Source organism: Triturus cristatus, chromosome 7, assembly GCF_964204655.1.
Source record: "Triturus cristatus chromosome 7, aTriCri1.1, whole genome shotgun sequence".
NCBI classification, from domain to species: domain Eukaryota; kingdom Metazoa; phylum Chordata; class Amphibia; order Caudata; family Salamandridae; genus Triturus; species Triturus cristatus.
In genome coordinates this window covers 1343614814-1343630582 of record NC_140590.1, presented here as the reverse complement: position 1 = coordinate 1343630582, position 15769 = coordinate 1343614814, and the positions used below count along the sequence as shown (strand labels likewise).

Genomic DNA, 15769 nt, shown 5'->3' with positions numbered 1-15769 from the left:
GTTTTAAGAAAGTATTCATCATATGTTTTACTGGTTGATATTTATCTGAAATAAAGTCTTTGTATACATTAGGATTATTAAGTATGCATTGCACTTCATGGTAATAGAACAGTCCTAGAAAAATAGCTTTTAATGATTGTTAATTTTTTTTGTGTTTATATTATCGATTTTGTATGTAGCAGTGTATAACCGAGATAGTTTTCTTGCTAAGCAAATAAAGAGACAAATAAACATGAAAATACTTATTTACAAAGCCATTTTAGGCATACTATTACCAGTAAAGACAGTCTAGGCCAACATACTAAAACAATAGCCTTGTCATGATTTTTTTTATTTATTATATTATGTACAAAATAGGTTAGGGCACAATCGTATTGAGCTTTCTGACTGACACATACTTTATTAGAGATGTCTCCTGAAGGTGGATGTTTAATCTCAAGGGCGAGCCAAATTAAGTATGAAGACTTTAGCAAACACTGGTTATTTCAATACAAACAACCACCATCGAACATGTCAAATCCAATCTCTGCGAAGTTTAACAAAGTCAACGCTTCTTGGGAGCAGCAGTTAGCAGAGGATTGAACAAGGGATTCATACAGAGAAAAACTGGCACTCTGCAGTTGCGGGGTAATGAGTGGAAACAACTTTCTGAAAAGGAGGATACATGAGAAAAGAGACCAGAAGGACCAATGCTTAGTCCATGTTTTTAGCAACTGAAACAGCTGTGGAGAGGGCTTCCTTCAGAACATGCAAGGTATCTTTGCTCTCTTATCCCTGCCACCTCTCCTCAATCACCCTTCCTTCAACTTAAGTGTTTAAGAAGCAGGCATTCAGGTCCAGCTTGCAACATCCTCTGGCTTGGTCTCCAGGACATTAGTGACCAGGCCTGTCCCAATGGTTCGGTTGCCATCCCGCAGGGTGAATCGCTGGCCCTTCTCCAGCACCATAGGTTGTCGCAGGGTAAGGATCAGAGATGTGTCTTCCCCTGGCATTACCAGCTCCTATACGAGAGAGACAACAAAGCAAAGCTCAGGAAAAAAGCCAGTAAAGAAAAACTTGGGTTAAGAGGGAAGGGAAGGTGTGCAAGAAGAAAAACAGGAGGAGAGTCAAGCACATCTGCTGATTAAGGTAAATCACAAAAAAGAGACAGCAAGGCAGGTGGCAAAAGGGAAAGCATGCAATAGTAAACAGGATGACAAAACTACACGGGAAACACAAGCAAGCCAAGTTGTGGAAAATACACATTAAGGTAAAGAACGAGAGAACAGACAGTAAAGGGAAACTATAGTCTGGTCAGTATAGTTGTGTAGGAGTTTGATGCAGACGGGGGTGCAATGGGGTAGAGATCAAACATGATCACTCCAGGTGGGGCGATTATTTTCCATTACTAAGCTCAGGAATTTAGTAGCTATGATTTCAACAATATTAAATAACTGACTGAACATAATGTAACAATGTTTGTGCCTTCATCCGCTTAGAGGGACTCAAGACAGCAGTGTTGTAATACACTTTTATGGAGGAGACTTTGCATACTATTTAAAATGCGAAGTTCAAGCTTGACATGTTATCCTGGCTTCTTTGCTAGACCACACTGAAATAATGGGCACACTACTACATCACTGAGCTTCAGTCCATTTATTTGCTGGCTGCTGAATGAGAGCAAGAAAGCTTCAAAAACCGCATACAGTTAATAAAAACGAAGTGCCCGTCTCTAAGTTAATTTAAACACTACTACTATTTAAAAAGCTACTCATCCTGCCAAGCATGCCAAAACAGCTTCCTGTATCTTTGGACAGATTCCCTGGCTGACCCTGCACAGACAGGGCATAGTGTGAGAATCCCTGAGATCACTTGGTGCTGCCATTAAAACACTGTCACAATAAAACCTGCTATTCACAAATGGCACAAATGTGACAAGGAGCATAAGAGAAAACCCCCTAACAAATATGGCTCCCTCTGGGTTAACAGTCTCAAATGAAGCTGATCTTAAAATCAATATGCTAAGGAAGGTCACCATTTAAAAGACACCCATCATCGTCTAATGGGGAAGGTTTACCTTGTTTGAGGGCAATACAACCCTACAGGCCATGTCCCATGTCAGCGAGAACATCACAGGCATAAAGTTGGTGACAAATGGTTTGTGTCGTCCGCCCTCCTCCTTACTGAGAATATAAACCTGCAAGAGAGAGATGGGCGGGGAAGTAGAAAACAGAGTAGTGAAACAGAGTAGGCTATGTATTTTATCCCCTACTAGGTAAGAATATCTCTGAAAATGGCATATCCCATAACTTTTCTTGGCTTCCATAATATAAACAATTGAATAGGCGGTCTATACCTCCAAATGCTGCCCTAAAAAACTAAGTAAATCTTCCCAAAATAAAACTTCTCATTAGTTCTAAAGATGAATTATTATTATTTTTTTTAAACAAAAACAAAAAAATATAACATTTTCATACTGTTGTGTAGTTCCTAAAAATATACAGGAGCTTGGTGACAAGACTGGTTCCAGGCACCCCCGCAGAATATGTCAGCCTATAGACCAGCTAGCTCACAGTGCCACCATAAGCCCCCTAACCTCATCAAGGAGCGAATAGTTCACTTGACCCTTCAGGGATCGTGGAAACAGTACAGTACTTTTCGCTCAGTCAATCATGCTCACTTAGTATCAGAGAGATACACAGGATAAACGTTGGGTACGTTTTTCAATAAGAATTTATTGAACCAGCCCCATCTAGTATAAAGCAGATGTGCTGCAACAATCAGTAGACAGAAGCAAACATAAGAGATCACAAGCACCAAAAGAGTGAATAGTTGATACATTTCTACTATGGTGCTAAAGCAATGAATATATACAGGCATATATAAAAACAGTAATCTCTGCATAATCCTACGATGCAGACCCTACTCAAGTGTGCAGGAGCATGTATGGTGGCGTACAGCCAAAAATCCCCTCGGAAAGAGCCAACTCCATTACCTGATGGGAGAGAATGAAGGACCCTGTCTTGGCCACGAGTTGGACACCCCACAAGGGATGTCAGACTACTGCATGTTGAAACTTCAGTGGGCAGAGACCTCTGTGTCAGTGTAGAAGCGTCTCCTCTAGCTACCTAGTGAAGGTGCGGTTCTTTTATATCAAAGGAGTAGCCATGGGGGTTCTATCTAGATCGATATGTTTATGATTGTGATTATGTAAATTAACCTTAATCAATAATTGTAACTATGCAAAGTAGCCCTGTGGCCCGATGACTTTTGCACAAAGTATGTTAATCCTGTTCTGTAGGTCAGGTGCAGGGGATTAAGATATGATGCTAAGGATCCTTATGCATAATAAATGAAGCCAGTTTCAAAGAACATTTATTTAGCACACAACTGGGTAAAAGGTCATTGCTAGAACAAGGTGGGGCAAATGTACGTAAAAGGTCGCTTTGCTATTTAGGCCTAGGAAAGAAAAAATAACACTACATGTTGGTTCCCAAAATGTATTGAATTAATGGCAAAGGGATATAGGTTAAGGGTGTAGAGAACAGGGGTCAAGTATACAAAGTTAGGGTTAAGGATATAGGTTTCTTAAAGTTTTGAGATATAGGGGTTAGAAGTTAAGAGTTTAGGGGAGAGAGTGTAATGGTATAGGTTTAATGGTTAGGGATATAGGGTTAATGGTTAGAGATAAGTGGTTAAAGGTACAGGATTAGGACTAAAGGGATGATCGTTACAGGGCAGTGGTGGTGAAGGGCATCATGTCAGAGGTTTGGGTTTAATGGTACCGGATTAACTCCTTCAATTATATTTGTGTGGTATCATGGTAGGATATGTTTAATTTACAGTGTCCTGATGAGTGCTACAGTTAGTTTAGCTTATATTTATCAGGGACAAGTGCATTGCTTTTCACAGTGACTCTGCATTTAACTCATTTGAATGGAAAACACTTCAGTTTCGATGTGATGCATTTAGAAATGTTTAAAACAAACTGATGCCATTTCTCAGCAAAAAACAATGAACTAACTTGGTCCTGCCTACCTACTGGTCAGATAATTCCTAAATCGTGTGCAAATTCCAGGACATTTATTGTTATACCAGCACCTGACAGGTTATTTCAGACAACACCTCCAATCACATAGTTTCTAGAATGTGGTCTCTATCCTAAGATTCTCCTCCCGTTAAACAATCTGTGAATGAGGAGGATAATATAGGACTCTGTAAAATCCACAGGAAACATTATATCTCCTTTATTTCCTTAAATCACACTTACCTGTGCCTCTACTTTCTGATGGGGTTTTATGGAACCTGGCTTGCACATCACCATCCCCCTCCGAACATCTTCTCTCTTCAGCCCTCGCACAAGGGCACCGAGGTTATCGCCTGCCTCCGATCGGTCCAAGCTCTGATGGAACATTTCAATACCTGCAAAGTAATAATCAAAGGAGGTGCACAAAGACTCCCCAAATATCCATAAATATTTCTTCACCATCTATAAATTCTGAGGAAAAGTGTGTAGAGGAGTACTAAGGTCAAGATGGACAGAAGCAGAGAAGAGGCTCCCAAACAATCAATCATTTGTAGAGCGCACTACTCACCCGCAAGGGTCTCAAGGCGCGGACAGGGTGGGAAAGCTGCTACTGTTTGAACAGCCAGGTCTTGAGAAGTCTCCTGAAGGTCAGCAGGTTCTGAGTCTGTGGCAGGTGGATGGGGAGGGTGTTCCAAGTCTTGGCGGCGAGGTGGGAAATAGATCTGCCGCCGGTGGTCGTTCGGTGGATGCGTGGAACGGTGGAGAGGATGAGATCAGCGGAGCAAAGCTGGTGGTTGGGATTGTAGAAGGGGAGTCGTTTGATCAGGTATGTTGGTCCGGCGTCTTGGAGTGCTTTGTGAGCGTGGGTCAGGAGCTTGAAGGTGATCCTCTTGTTGACGGGGAGCCAGTGCAGGTCTCAGGTGGGCAATGATGTGGCTGTGGATGTCGAGGACGAGGCGTGCAGAGGCGTTATGTATGCGTTGAAGTCTTTTTTGGAGTTTGGCAGTGGTTCCCGTATAGAGGGCGTTGCCGTAGTCCAGCCTGCTGGTGACGAGGGCCTGGGTGACCGTCCTTCTGGTTCCGGTGGGGATCCATCTGTAGATCTTGCGAAGCATGCGGAGGATGTTGAAGCAGGAGTAGGAGACGGCGGCGTTGACTTTGAGTCATTGACAGTGAGGAATCCAGGATGAATCCCAGGTTGCGTGCGTGGTCGGTGGGTGTCGGCGCAGCTCCCAGCGAGGCTGGCCACCAGGAGTCGTCCCAGGCGGAGGGGGTGGAGCCAAAGATGAGGACTTCCGTCTTGTCTGAGTTCAGTTTCAGGCGACTGTTCTTCATCCATTTGGTGACGGCCTTCATTCCTTCGTGGATGTTGGTTTTGGCGGTGGAGGGGTCCTTGGTGATGGAGAGGATTAGCTGAGTGTCGTCGGCGTATGAGACGATGTTGAGGTCGTGCGATCGGACTATGTTGGTGAGCGGTGTCATGTAGACGTTGAAAAGGGTCTGGCTGAGGGATGATCCTTGGGGAACGCCGCAGGTGATCTTGGTGGCTTCGGATCGGAATGGAGGGATGTGGACTCTCTGGGTTCTGTCGGTGAGGAAGGAGGTGATCCAGTCCAGGGCTTTGTCACGGATCCCTGTCTTGTGTAGGCGTGTGCGTAGGGTGTGGTGGCAGAAGGTGTCTGAGAGGTCTAGGAGGATGAGGGCCGCGGTTTCGCCACTGTCCAGCAGAGTCCTGATGACGTCGGTGGCAGCGATGAGGGCGGTTTCGAGTTCAGGGTGTTGTTCTCTTCGAGAAAGCGGATCCGTTGTCTGTTGTCGATCTTCTCGATGACTTTCGCCAGGAACGTGAGCAAGGAGATGAGCCGGACGTTCTTGAGGTCCTTTGGGTCTGCCTTGGGTTTCTTGAGTAGGGCGTTGATCTCTGCATGTTTCCAGCTCTCCTGGAGGGTGGCGGCCTCGAAGGAGCTGTTGAAGATCTTTCGGAGTTGAAGTGCGATGATGGAGCTCACTTTGTTGAAGATGTGGTGAGGGCAGGGTCGGATGGTGAGCCGGAGTGGATGGTATTCATGGTTTTGATGGTGTCTTCGTCGTGACGTGGTTCGAGGAAAGCAAGAGGCTGGTGTGAATGGAGGGCAGTGAGTCTGAAGTGCGGCGGCTGTCGGGGGGGGGGGGGGGGGTCCTAGTGTTGAAGCGGTCGTGGATGTCTACGATCTTGCGGTGGAAGAAGGTGGCTATAGAGTCGCAGAGGTCTTGTGATGGTGGGATGACGTTAGAGCTGGAGGTGGCGAGTTCCTTCACGATGTTGAAGAGCTCTTTGCTGTTGTCGATGCATTCCTTGAAGGAGGTCCTTTTGGCTGTTCGGATGAGTTGGTGGTGCCTGCAGCTGGCGCTCGAGGGCTGCGCGGTTGTCTGGTGTCTGTTCGTGGCGCCACTTCTTCTCGAGTCTTCGGCAGGTCTGCTTGGATGTCTGGAGGTCGGTGGTGAACCAGATGGCCCTACTGTCGGTGCGTCTGTTTGTGGGTTTCTTGATCGGGGCGAGTGTGTTGGCGCAGTCGTCGAGCCATTGCCTGAGGTTGCGGGCGGCTGTGTCAGTGTCGGTGTGGTCGGTAGGTGAGTCTCGGGCAAGGATAGTGATTAGCTGGTCTTCTGTGACCTTGTTCCAGCTGCGGTGGGGGATTCGTTGCGGGTGGTTGTGTGCGGTGTTTTTTTCAAAGGAGAAGTGGATGCAGCGGTGGTCGGTCCAGTGGAGTTCGGTGGTGTGGCTGAAGGGGACATGGTTGCTGGCAGAAAAGATGGGGTCGAGCGTGTGTCCGGCGGAGTGGGTGGGTTTGTGACGAGCTGTTTGAGTCCGAAGTTGTCCAGCAGGGTGGTGGAGTTGCTGTCGTTGGCGTTCGAGGCGGAAATTCAGGTCTCCGAGGAGGATGTAGTCTGTGGAGGTCAAGGCGAGCGAGCTGACGACGTCTGTGATGGTCGCTGAACTGTGGCCGGGGTCCGGGGGGTCTGTAGACGAGGGTTCCTCTGAGGGTGGTGTTGGGATCGATGTGGATCTGGAAGTGCAGGTGTTCAGCAGTGCCGAGGGTGTCTTCGGTGTTGGTCTAGATTCTGAGTGTATTTCTGTGGATGATGGCGATTCCTCCTCCCAGTCTGTTGGTGTGGTCATTGCGGGTGATCTTGCAGCCATCCGGGATGGCTATGGCAACATCGGGTGCTGATGAGGGGTTCATCCAGGTCTCTGTCAGGAAAGCGACGTCCGGGGAGGGTGAGTGGAGCCGGTCCCAGAGTTCGACGGCGTGCTTGTGAATGGAGCAGGTGTTGAGGAGTATGCATCTGAGATTGTTGTGACCTGCCCTGGTGGGAGGGGCAGGTCGTGCTGGTGTACGCTGGCTGGTGAAGCTGCAGTTTCGGCAGGTCAAAGGTCCGTGGGTGCGCTTCGGGTGGCCTGAAATCAGGTAGATGAACGGCCGGCGCCGAGTGCGTAGAGGAGGTTGCAGTCGTAGCGGCGTCGGTTGTCGTGGCGCTCGTGGGGGCCAGGGGGTCTGGCGCTGCCTTCGGCGCACCAGCAGCACGATCGCCATTAAGAAGGGGAGGTGGGAGGGAGGATCAGCTGGGAGGCGGGAGCTGGGAGCAAATGGGCGAGCGAGGGGGGGCAGGGTCGCAAGGGACGCAGCGGCGGGAAGGGGAGGATGCAGATACCCCGATCAAGAGAGAAAGGAGCAATAGGTAAAAAGGAGCAGGAAAGACAAATAGAGCAATAGGAGTGAAAAATGAAAAAGTGGCAAAAAAGCAGCAGACAGGTGGAAGGGAAAAAATCAAAGCAGAGGGCTGGGACGAACTCGCGGCAGCAGCGAGGGGGGAGCACCGGCACAATCTGGTGGAGCTGTGCGGCGTGGGGAGCGACTTGCCTGTAAACAGTTCTAACAGCAAAAACCTCGAACATCAACAAGATGAAGGTATATCTTCATTAAGCACAAACCTACACCATTGCTCTGAACCAATCAGAGGTATTTATTGAGCCAAGAAGGAAGCTTCCAATACTAATGGGAAGTCTATCAACAGAATGAGACTATGCTCTGCTGCATGTATGCAGCCAAGACAAAACCTCAGCAGTGAAGAAACCAAAGACCATGGTCTGCACAGCATGGTAATCTGTCTAGTGGCTATTAACAGTTGGTAGACATGCTAGGCATCGGACAACTTATCCAAGAGGGAGCACAATAAGAAGTCAGTGTTTCAAATGAAACCATTTAGAGGTACATAGTAGGAATCTGACCTGTAACAACAGAGCGAATGTGTTTATTATGTCCAATAAATTCACATTCATCTCCTTTCTTCACTGTTCCTCTCTCCATTGTTCCAGTCACCACTGTTCCACGACCTGCCAGACACAAGAGGACTAAATTACAGAAGCAATATAAAATGGGCAACATTTACCAACATGGAGGATTCATTAAGCAAAAAAGTGAACAGATTCCAACCCTCACTTCATCCTTCAGTTGATGTCCACATTCCTCCCCATTCAAACTAAACATATGCTACCGCACTAATAACTCTCACGCCTCACCTTGATGTACCGATATTAGATTTCAGTAAGTATGTATAAATTGCGCTCGGATGTGGGAAAAGATGGTGGTGCATCAAAATAAACAGATTATTATAAAGAAATATTCACGCAATGTTTCAATTGAAGAGCAACCTCTAACTGTATCTTGGTCAAAAAGAACAAGTTACTTACCTTCGGTAACGATGTATCTGTAAGAAACATTAGTTAGTTAGATTCCTCACCTTAGAATATCCCCAGGCGTCAGACTGGATCCGGAAGAATTTTCGTCAGCAATACCCCTTGCGCGTCGCTAGGCGTCGTCTGCGGCTCTGCGTCCGTCGTCGGCGTCGTGCGCCGGAATGACGTCGTCGGAGTACTTAGACGCCGCCCTCGTGCGCTGACGTCAGTTCTTGTACATAGCTTTCCGCACCAGGAACGCAGAGCCATGCAAAGACCGACACTGGTGCCAAAAATAAAATCTAGGGGCCTGAAAAGGATAACCTTAACCCTAGATGTCAGTTCGCAGAACGGGGAGGATGGGTGGGTCGGTGAGGAATCTAACTAACTAATGTTTCTTACAGATACATTGTTACCGAAGGTAAGTAACTTGTTCATCTGAAAGAAACACGTTAGTTAGATTCCTCACCTTAGAATAGATACCCAACCAATACCATCCCCGGTGGTGGGTCTGCGAACCAAGATCACACCAGAAAGTCCTGGAGGACAGAACGGCCAAAGAAGCCATCCCTCCGGACTTGGCTGTCAAGGCAATAATGCCTGGCAAACGTGTGTAGCGAAGCCCACGTTGCCGCCTGACAGATGTCCTGCAAAGGGACACCCCGTCCCAAAGCAGTAGTAGCCGCTGTGGCCCGAGTAGAATGGGCGCGCAGCCCAACAGGAGGGTCCTTTTTTGCCAAGGAGTAACAAATTTTGATGCACAAAACGACCCACCGAGAGATGGTCCGTTTGTGCACAGCTTTCCCCTTCTTAGCACCCACGTATCCAACGAAAAGTTGGTCGTCCACCCGGAACTGCTTTGTGCGGTCCAAATAAAAGGAGAGCGCACGTTTTGGGTCCAGACGGTGGAGCCTCTCTTCCTCTTTGGAAGGATGCGGAGGCGGAAAGAAGGTGGGCAAGGTGACAGACTGCCCAAGATGAAATGGAGTCACCACTTTCGGAAGAAAGGAGGGACGAGGCCGAAGGACAACCTTGTCCGGATGAACAGAGAGAAAAGGAGGCTTAGAAGATAAAGCCTGGAGCTCACTCACCCGTCTAGCCGAGGTGATGGCTACTAGAAAAGCAGTCTTAAGCGTCAGCAGACGAAGAGGACAATTATGAAGCGGCTCAAAGGGAGCACACATTAGAAATGTGAGAACAAGATTCAAGTCCCACTGAGGCATTACAAAAGGGACAGGAAGGAACGCGTGAGTAATGCCTTTTAGAAAGCGTGTAACTACAGGGGACTTGAAAAGAGAAGGCTGATCAGGAAGCCGCAAGAAGGCAGAGATGGCAGCAAGATAACCTTTCAGGGTGCCCAGGGCAGAGCCCTGCCGGGCCAAAGAAAGAAGAAAGAGGAGAACCTCAGAAAGAGGGGAGGAAAGGGGATCCACAGCCTTTGCTGGGCACCATGCCACAAATTTGTTCCACCGGCAGGCGTATACCGTCTTTGTGGAGGGACGCCTGGCTGCCAGAATGATATCACAGACTTCAGGAGGCAAGTCAAATGGCATCAACTGCCGCCGCTCAATCTTCACGCATGGAGGTGGAGGCTGGACAGGTTCGGGTGGAGGACCGTCCCCTGCTGCTGCGACAGAAGATCCTCCCGAAGGGGCAGACGTATCGGAGGATCGGTCAACATACTGAGTAGCTCGGGATACCAGTACCTTCGTGCCCAATCCGGAGCCACCAAGATGACTTGGGCCCGGTCGTGCCTGATCTTCTTCAGCACTCTGGGCAGAAGTGGTATAGGCGGAAAGGCGTACAACAGACCGCAACTCCACTCGTGACGAAAAGCGCAGAACTGCTGACATTGCGCGTTCTCTTCGGTGGCGAATAGATCTAACCAAGGCTCTCCCCACTGCTGAAAGAGACCTTGCGCCACGTCCGAGTTCAGACGCCATTCGTGATCCATCATGCACCGGCGGCTGAGTTCGTCTGCTCTGGCGTTCAGAGAGCCCGCCAGATGTTGAACCACTAGGGTGACGCCCTGGTGTTCCAGCCATGTCCAGAGGCGCAGAGCCACCTGACAAAGGGTCCACGACCCCACCCCGCCCTGTTTGTTGCAATACCACATGGCGGTGGTGTTGTCCGTGAACACCTGCACGACACTTCCCCTGACAGAGGGAAGGAAGGCTTTCAGTGCAAGCCGGATCGCTCTCAACTCCAACAGGTTGATGTGGAGACGAGACTCCGCCGGAGACCAGAGGCCTCTGATCTCCGCCTCTCCCATATGGCCACCCCATCCCAGGAGAGACGCATCCGTCACTACGACATGCTCCGGTTGGGGAAGGGAGAGGCTCTTGCCCTTGACCCAATCGCGGTCCGTGAGCCACCACTGCAACTGCTGTGCAGTGCCCTCCGAGATCAAGACATGGTCGGACAGGTTGCCGTGATGCTGGGCCCACTGAAACTTCAGGTCCCACTGCAGAGCCCGCATGCGCCGCCTGGCGTGATGCACTAGTAGGATGCAGGAGGCCATCAGCCCCAGAAGCCGCAACACTAGCCTGACCGAAACCCAGGATAGAGGCCGAAAGATGGGAATCAGGGCCTGTATATCCCGGACCCGCTGTTCCGGTGGATGGACCCGGACCTGCGCCGAATCGAGAACCGCTCCGATGAAGAGGAGCTTCTGAGAGGGACTCAAGTGTGACTTCGGCACGTTGATGGAAAATCCCAGCAAATGCAGGAGATCCTCCGTAGTCTGGAGGTGGGAGACGACTGTCTGGGGCGAGCCCGCCTTCAACAACCAGTCGTCGAGATAGGGGGAAGACTGGAACCCCTGATCTGCGCAGATGAGCTGCGACCACCGCCATCACTTTCGTGAACACCCGAGGGGCACTGGTGAGGCCGAAGGGGAGCACGGTAAACTGGAAGTGCTCTTGGCCCACCGTGAACCGCAGGTAACGCCGGTGGGCCGGCAGGACGGGGATGTGGAAATATGCGTCCTGCAAGTCCAACGCTACCATCCAGTCTCCGGGGTCTAGGGCAGCTAGAACCTGAGCCAAAGTGAACATCTTGAACCTTTCCTTCCGGAGGAAGGCATTGACGTTCCGGAGGTCCAAGATAGGGCGTAGGCCCCCTTTGCCCTTCTTGGGAACCAGAAAGTAGTGGGAATAACAACCACAACCTACTTCTGGGCTCGGAACGCGCTCGACGGCCCCCTTGGCCAAGAGGGCCGAAACTTCCTCGTGGAGAAGATTCAAATGATCCCCCGAGATACGGTGGTGCTGCGGTGGCATGGCTGGAGGGGTCGTCTCGAAGGGGAGGGAGTAGCCCCTTCGGACGATTTGCAGCACCCACCTGTCCGATGTGATGGACCGCCAGTGGAGCAGGTGGTGGCGAACTCTGCCGCCCACTGGCGTGGAATGGGCCTGAAAGCTCGGACTAGGAAGGCTTTGAGGCGGATGCTGCCGGGCTGGATGTGGGCTGACCTAGTCGTCCTCCAGAACCGCCTCGGCGGAAACCGCGACCACGCGCAGGTTGGTTCTGCGGCTGGTGGCTAGGCGCATGTGAGGAGGCACCCCTTCCTTGGCCACGAAAGGGGCAAAAGGCGGAAGCTTGCGACCGCGGGGCCGAGAGGCCCAAGGACTTGGCCGTAGCCCGGGAGTCCTTAAAGCGATTCAGCGGACTGTCCGCTTTCTCGCCAAAAAGTCGAGTGCCATCAAAGGGCATGTCCAGGAGAGTGCTCTGGACATCGCCCGAAAATGACGTGGACCGCAGCCAGGCGTGACGTCTAAGCGCCACTGTGGTAGAAATGGCCCTACCCAGCGAGTCCGTAGTGTCAAGCCCACATCGGATAGCATGTCGCGCTGCATCCCTCCCATCGGCCAGAGCCTGGGTAAGTCGTGTCCGGACCTCCTCCGGACACAGGGGCAGCACGTCCTTCACCGCATCCCACAGAGAGTGGGAATAACGGTCCAAGAGACAGGCGGTGTTCAAAGACCGCAGGCCCAAACTAAGGGAGGAGAACAGCTTTTTGCCAAACTGTTCCAGTCTCTTGGAATCCCGGTCCGGCGGGGCGGTCGGGAAGGAGGATTGGGAGGTAGAGGCCTGGATAACCAGGCTCTCAGGGGTAGGGTGTTGGGACAGAAAACTGGGGTCGCCCGGAGCAGGGCGGTGGCACCTGGCGACGTTCCTGTCCACAGGAGGAACTGTGGAGGGCTTGGACCAGGTGCACTAATGTGGTCCTGCATGCTCAAGTTCCTATCCAGCACTATACCCAAGGATTTCGTAGAGTCTATGATATGTGGTGTGCAGTTGAGAGCAGACAGATTTTTCATGTATTCCTCAATGATGGGTGCTTGCTTGGGCAGGGAAATAAGGAGAAATTCCGTTATGAATGCGTTTAGTTTGAGATGGTTGAAGGTAAGCCAGTTGAGGGTTTTGTGTAAGGTTCCGTTGAGTGACTGGATGTCGTTAGGCAAGGAGACTTTCATGCACAGCTGGGTGTCGTCTGCATACATGTGGTATTGGATGTTAGATGCTTTGAGGATTTCGGTGAGGGGTTCAATGAATAGGTTAAAAAGAGTGGGTGATAGCGAGGAGCCTTGGGGCACCCCCAGGGTGCAGGGACTGGGATGAGAAAGGGATTAGTTGGATTTAATTCTTTGTGTTCTATTGTGGAGAAAGGAGGCAAACCATTTTAGTACTACGCCAGACAGCCCCATCCTTTGTTCCAGAAGGCTCAGGAGGTTGTCATGTTTGACCGTATCGAAGGCTGATGAGAGGTCGAGTAGGATTAATAGGCAGGATTTGTTTCGGTCAAGTAGGGTAAGTGCGTCATCAACTATGTGAGTGATGGCTGTTTCGGTGCTGTGGCCTTGACGGAAGCCGGATTGAAATTGATCTAGTAGCTGGAATTCCTCAATGTGGTTACATAGTTGTACCTGTACACATTTTTCAATGAGCTTTGCCAGAGTAGGGGTGTTAGTGATTGGTCGGAAGTTATTTAGATCCTCATGGTCCGCCGTAGGTTTCTTGAGGATGAAGAGAACTAGCCCCAACTTTAGGCAGTCAGGGACCTCACCTTGAAGAAGGGAAGCATTAACGATCTTGGTCCAGCGCGAAACTAAAGGCCTTATCATTTCTTTAAAGAAATATGAGGGAAGGGGATCGTCAAAGTGATTCGAGGGTTTCAGGGTAGAGAGAATGTTGAGATTGGAAGTGTTATTGAAGGTTGGGAATTGATTCCAATGCACATTGTTTTTAGGGAAGTGGTAGGTAGGAAGAGGGGACTGGGGAGTTAGCTGCGAGTCTGGTGAGGAAGATAATTCGAGCAAGGCAGACCTTCGATCAGATTCAATTTTGTTGGATTTTTCGATGAAGAAGGCAGCAAAGTCCTCGCAATTAGGTTGGGGACTGGCGGTGGTTGTCGATTGAATGGGTGTGTTGGATTGCCGTTTGATCAGTTCAAACAACATTTTGGGGCGGTTTCTAGCTTGGTCTAGTTGGCTTCTGAAGAAGGTCGCTTTTGCAGTTCTGAGGTGTTTGTTGTAAAGACTCCTTCTTGCTCTCAGAAGTTTGAGGACTTCAGCAGATGGAGATGATCTCCAAGCTCTTTCTGCTAGTCTTAAGTGGCGCCTGTCGGAGTTTAGACAGTCATTGAACCAAGGATTGGAGTCTTTGTAGGGTTTTCTTTTTAGTTGAAGGGGGGCGATTGCATCCAAAACATTTAGCATGGAGTTGTTGTAGTGATCGGTGAGTTCATGGACATCTGCCATGAGCATGGGTGGAGACAGGGACAGATTGCGGTGTAAAATTAGGTCGTCCATGTTAGCATTTTGCATCAAACTTTTCCAGTGCTTCAGTTTCTTGGGTTGAAGTCTTTGGGTGTTCCATCGTTCAAGTATGAGGAAGGTGATAAAGTGGTGATCTGACCAGTCACAAGGGGCTATCGATTTAACCAGAATGGTGTCCGGGTTGGAGATGATTAGATTGAGGGTTGCGCCCAAGTTGTACACAATCAAAAAGCATTTTGAGAGCTTAGGACAAAATAATACATTTTGAATTTACATTTAGGTCTGACTTCAGACAGTTTTAGCTGTCTTGGAAGCTGCATGTTTTAAAAAAAAAACACAACATAATGAAAATAGTCAGTCAGTCAAAAACTTTATTTCGGCCACAAGGGCCATAAAAGCAGAATACAATACAACAAAATATATATCGAAAACAAGAGCAGATCACTTTTTAACCACCAAAACAGAATAAAATGATTAAATTAAAATTTTCACATTGTTAAAAATTGGTGGAAAATTTCCTACGCTGAAGCCATGCAGCATTAAGAAAGCGTGAAACTGCGAACACAATTGGGGGATGGGTGTCGTATTTTAAAACTCGCAGGGCATTAACACAGTCTCTAAAACCAAGGTTCCTACAAATCGATTTTACCCAGCGTTTCCTAGGGATAATGTACGCTGGACAAACAAAGAACACATGAATTTCATCCTCCAGTTTGTAGCCACATGCAGGGCATGAGATACTATTATTAATGTCCCATCTAGAAGTGAAGGACCTTAGTGGTAGGGTACCCATTCTGAATTGAAAGTATAGTTTCCTGGCTACAGGAGGGAAAATCAGATCCAGAAATAACTCCCTCCCATAGTTCGGTTTAATCTGGAGAAACTGTTCAGTCAGCCTACCCATGTTCGGATCCATGTGCAGGCGTGTTAGATGAAAATATCTTAGTTCTTCAGCAAGATTGGTTTTAGAAACAGATAGGCAGGAAACTTCTGGGGTATCCCAGAGTTCCCTGCGACCAATCTTGAGGCATGTTTCCCTAACATGGGTTAACCAAGGGATCTTCATGTGTTTAAGTGTAGGCCAGAGATCCAGAAATTCTTCTCTGAAAATTTCCAGGTCTGGATTGGACCATAGTCTCTTCCAATATTGGACAGGCCGGGCCACCACCACTTCTTCAATGGGTAGCAATCCCAGATCTAATCTAATTGGGACCAGCGGAGTACTAAGGGGTAAACTTAATAGTTTCCTGATAAAGGAGTTTTCGA

The 15769-nt window shown here is 49.0% G+C and overlaps 1 protein-coding gene across 1 annotated transcript in view; it reads right to left on the bottom strand.

Annotated features, from left to right (window-relative positions):
* Window positions 1-315: 315 nt before the first annotated feature.
* Window positions 316-15769, bottom strand: part of TUFM (Tu translation elongation factor, mitochondrial) — a 94867-nt gene continuing 79413 nt past the window's right edge. Inside the window, exons 8-11 of the mRNA XM_085618989.1 lie at window positions 8277-8381; window positions 4250-4401; window positions 2057-2176; window positions 316-1001 (exon numbers count right to left, since the gene is read on the bottom strand). Coding sequence (XP_085475115.1) covers window positions 831-1001; window positions 2057-2176; window positions 4250-4401; window positions 8277-8381 — 548 coding nt within the window. The 3' untranslated portion in view covers window positions 316-830. The remainder of the gene's footprint in view (window positions 1002-2056; window positions 2177-4249; window positions 4402-8276; window positions 8382-15769) is intronic.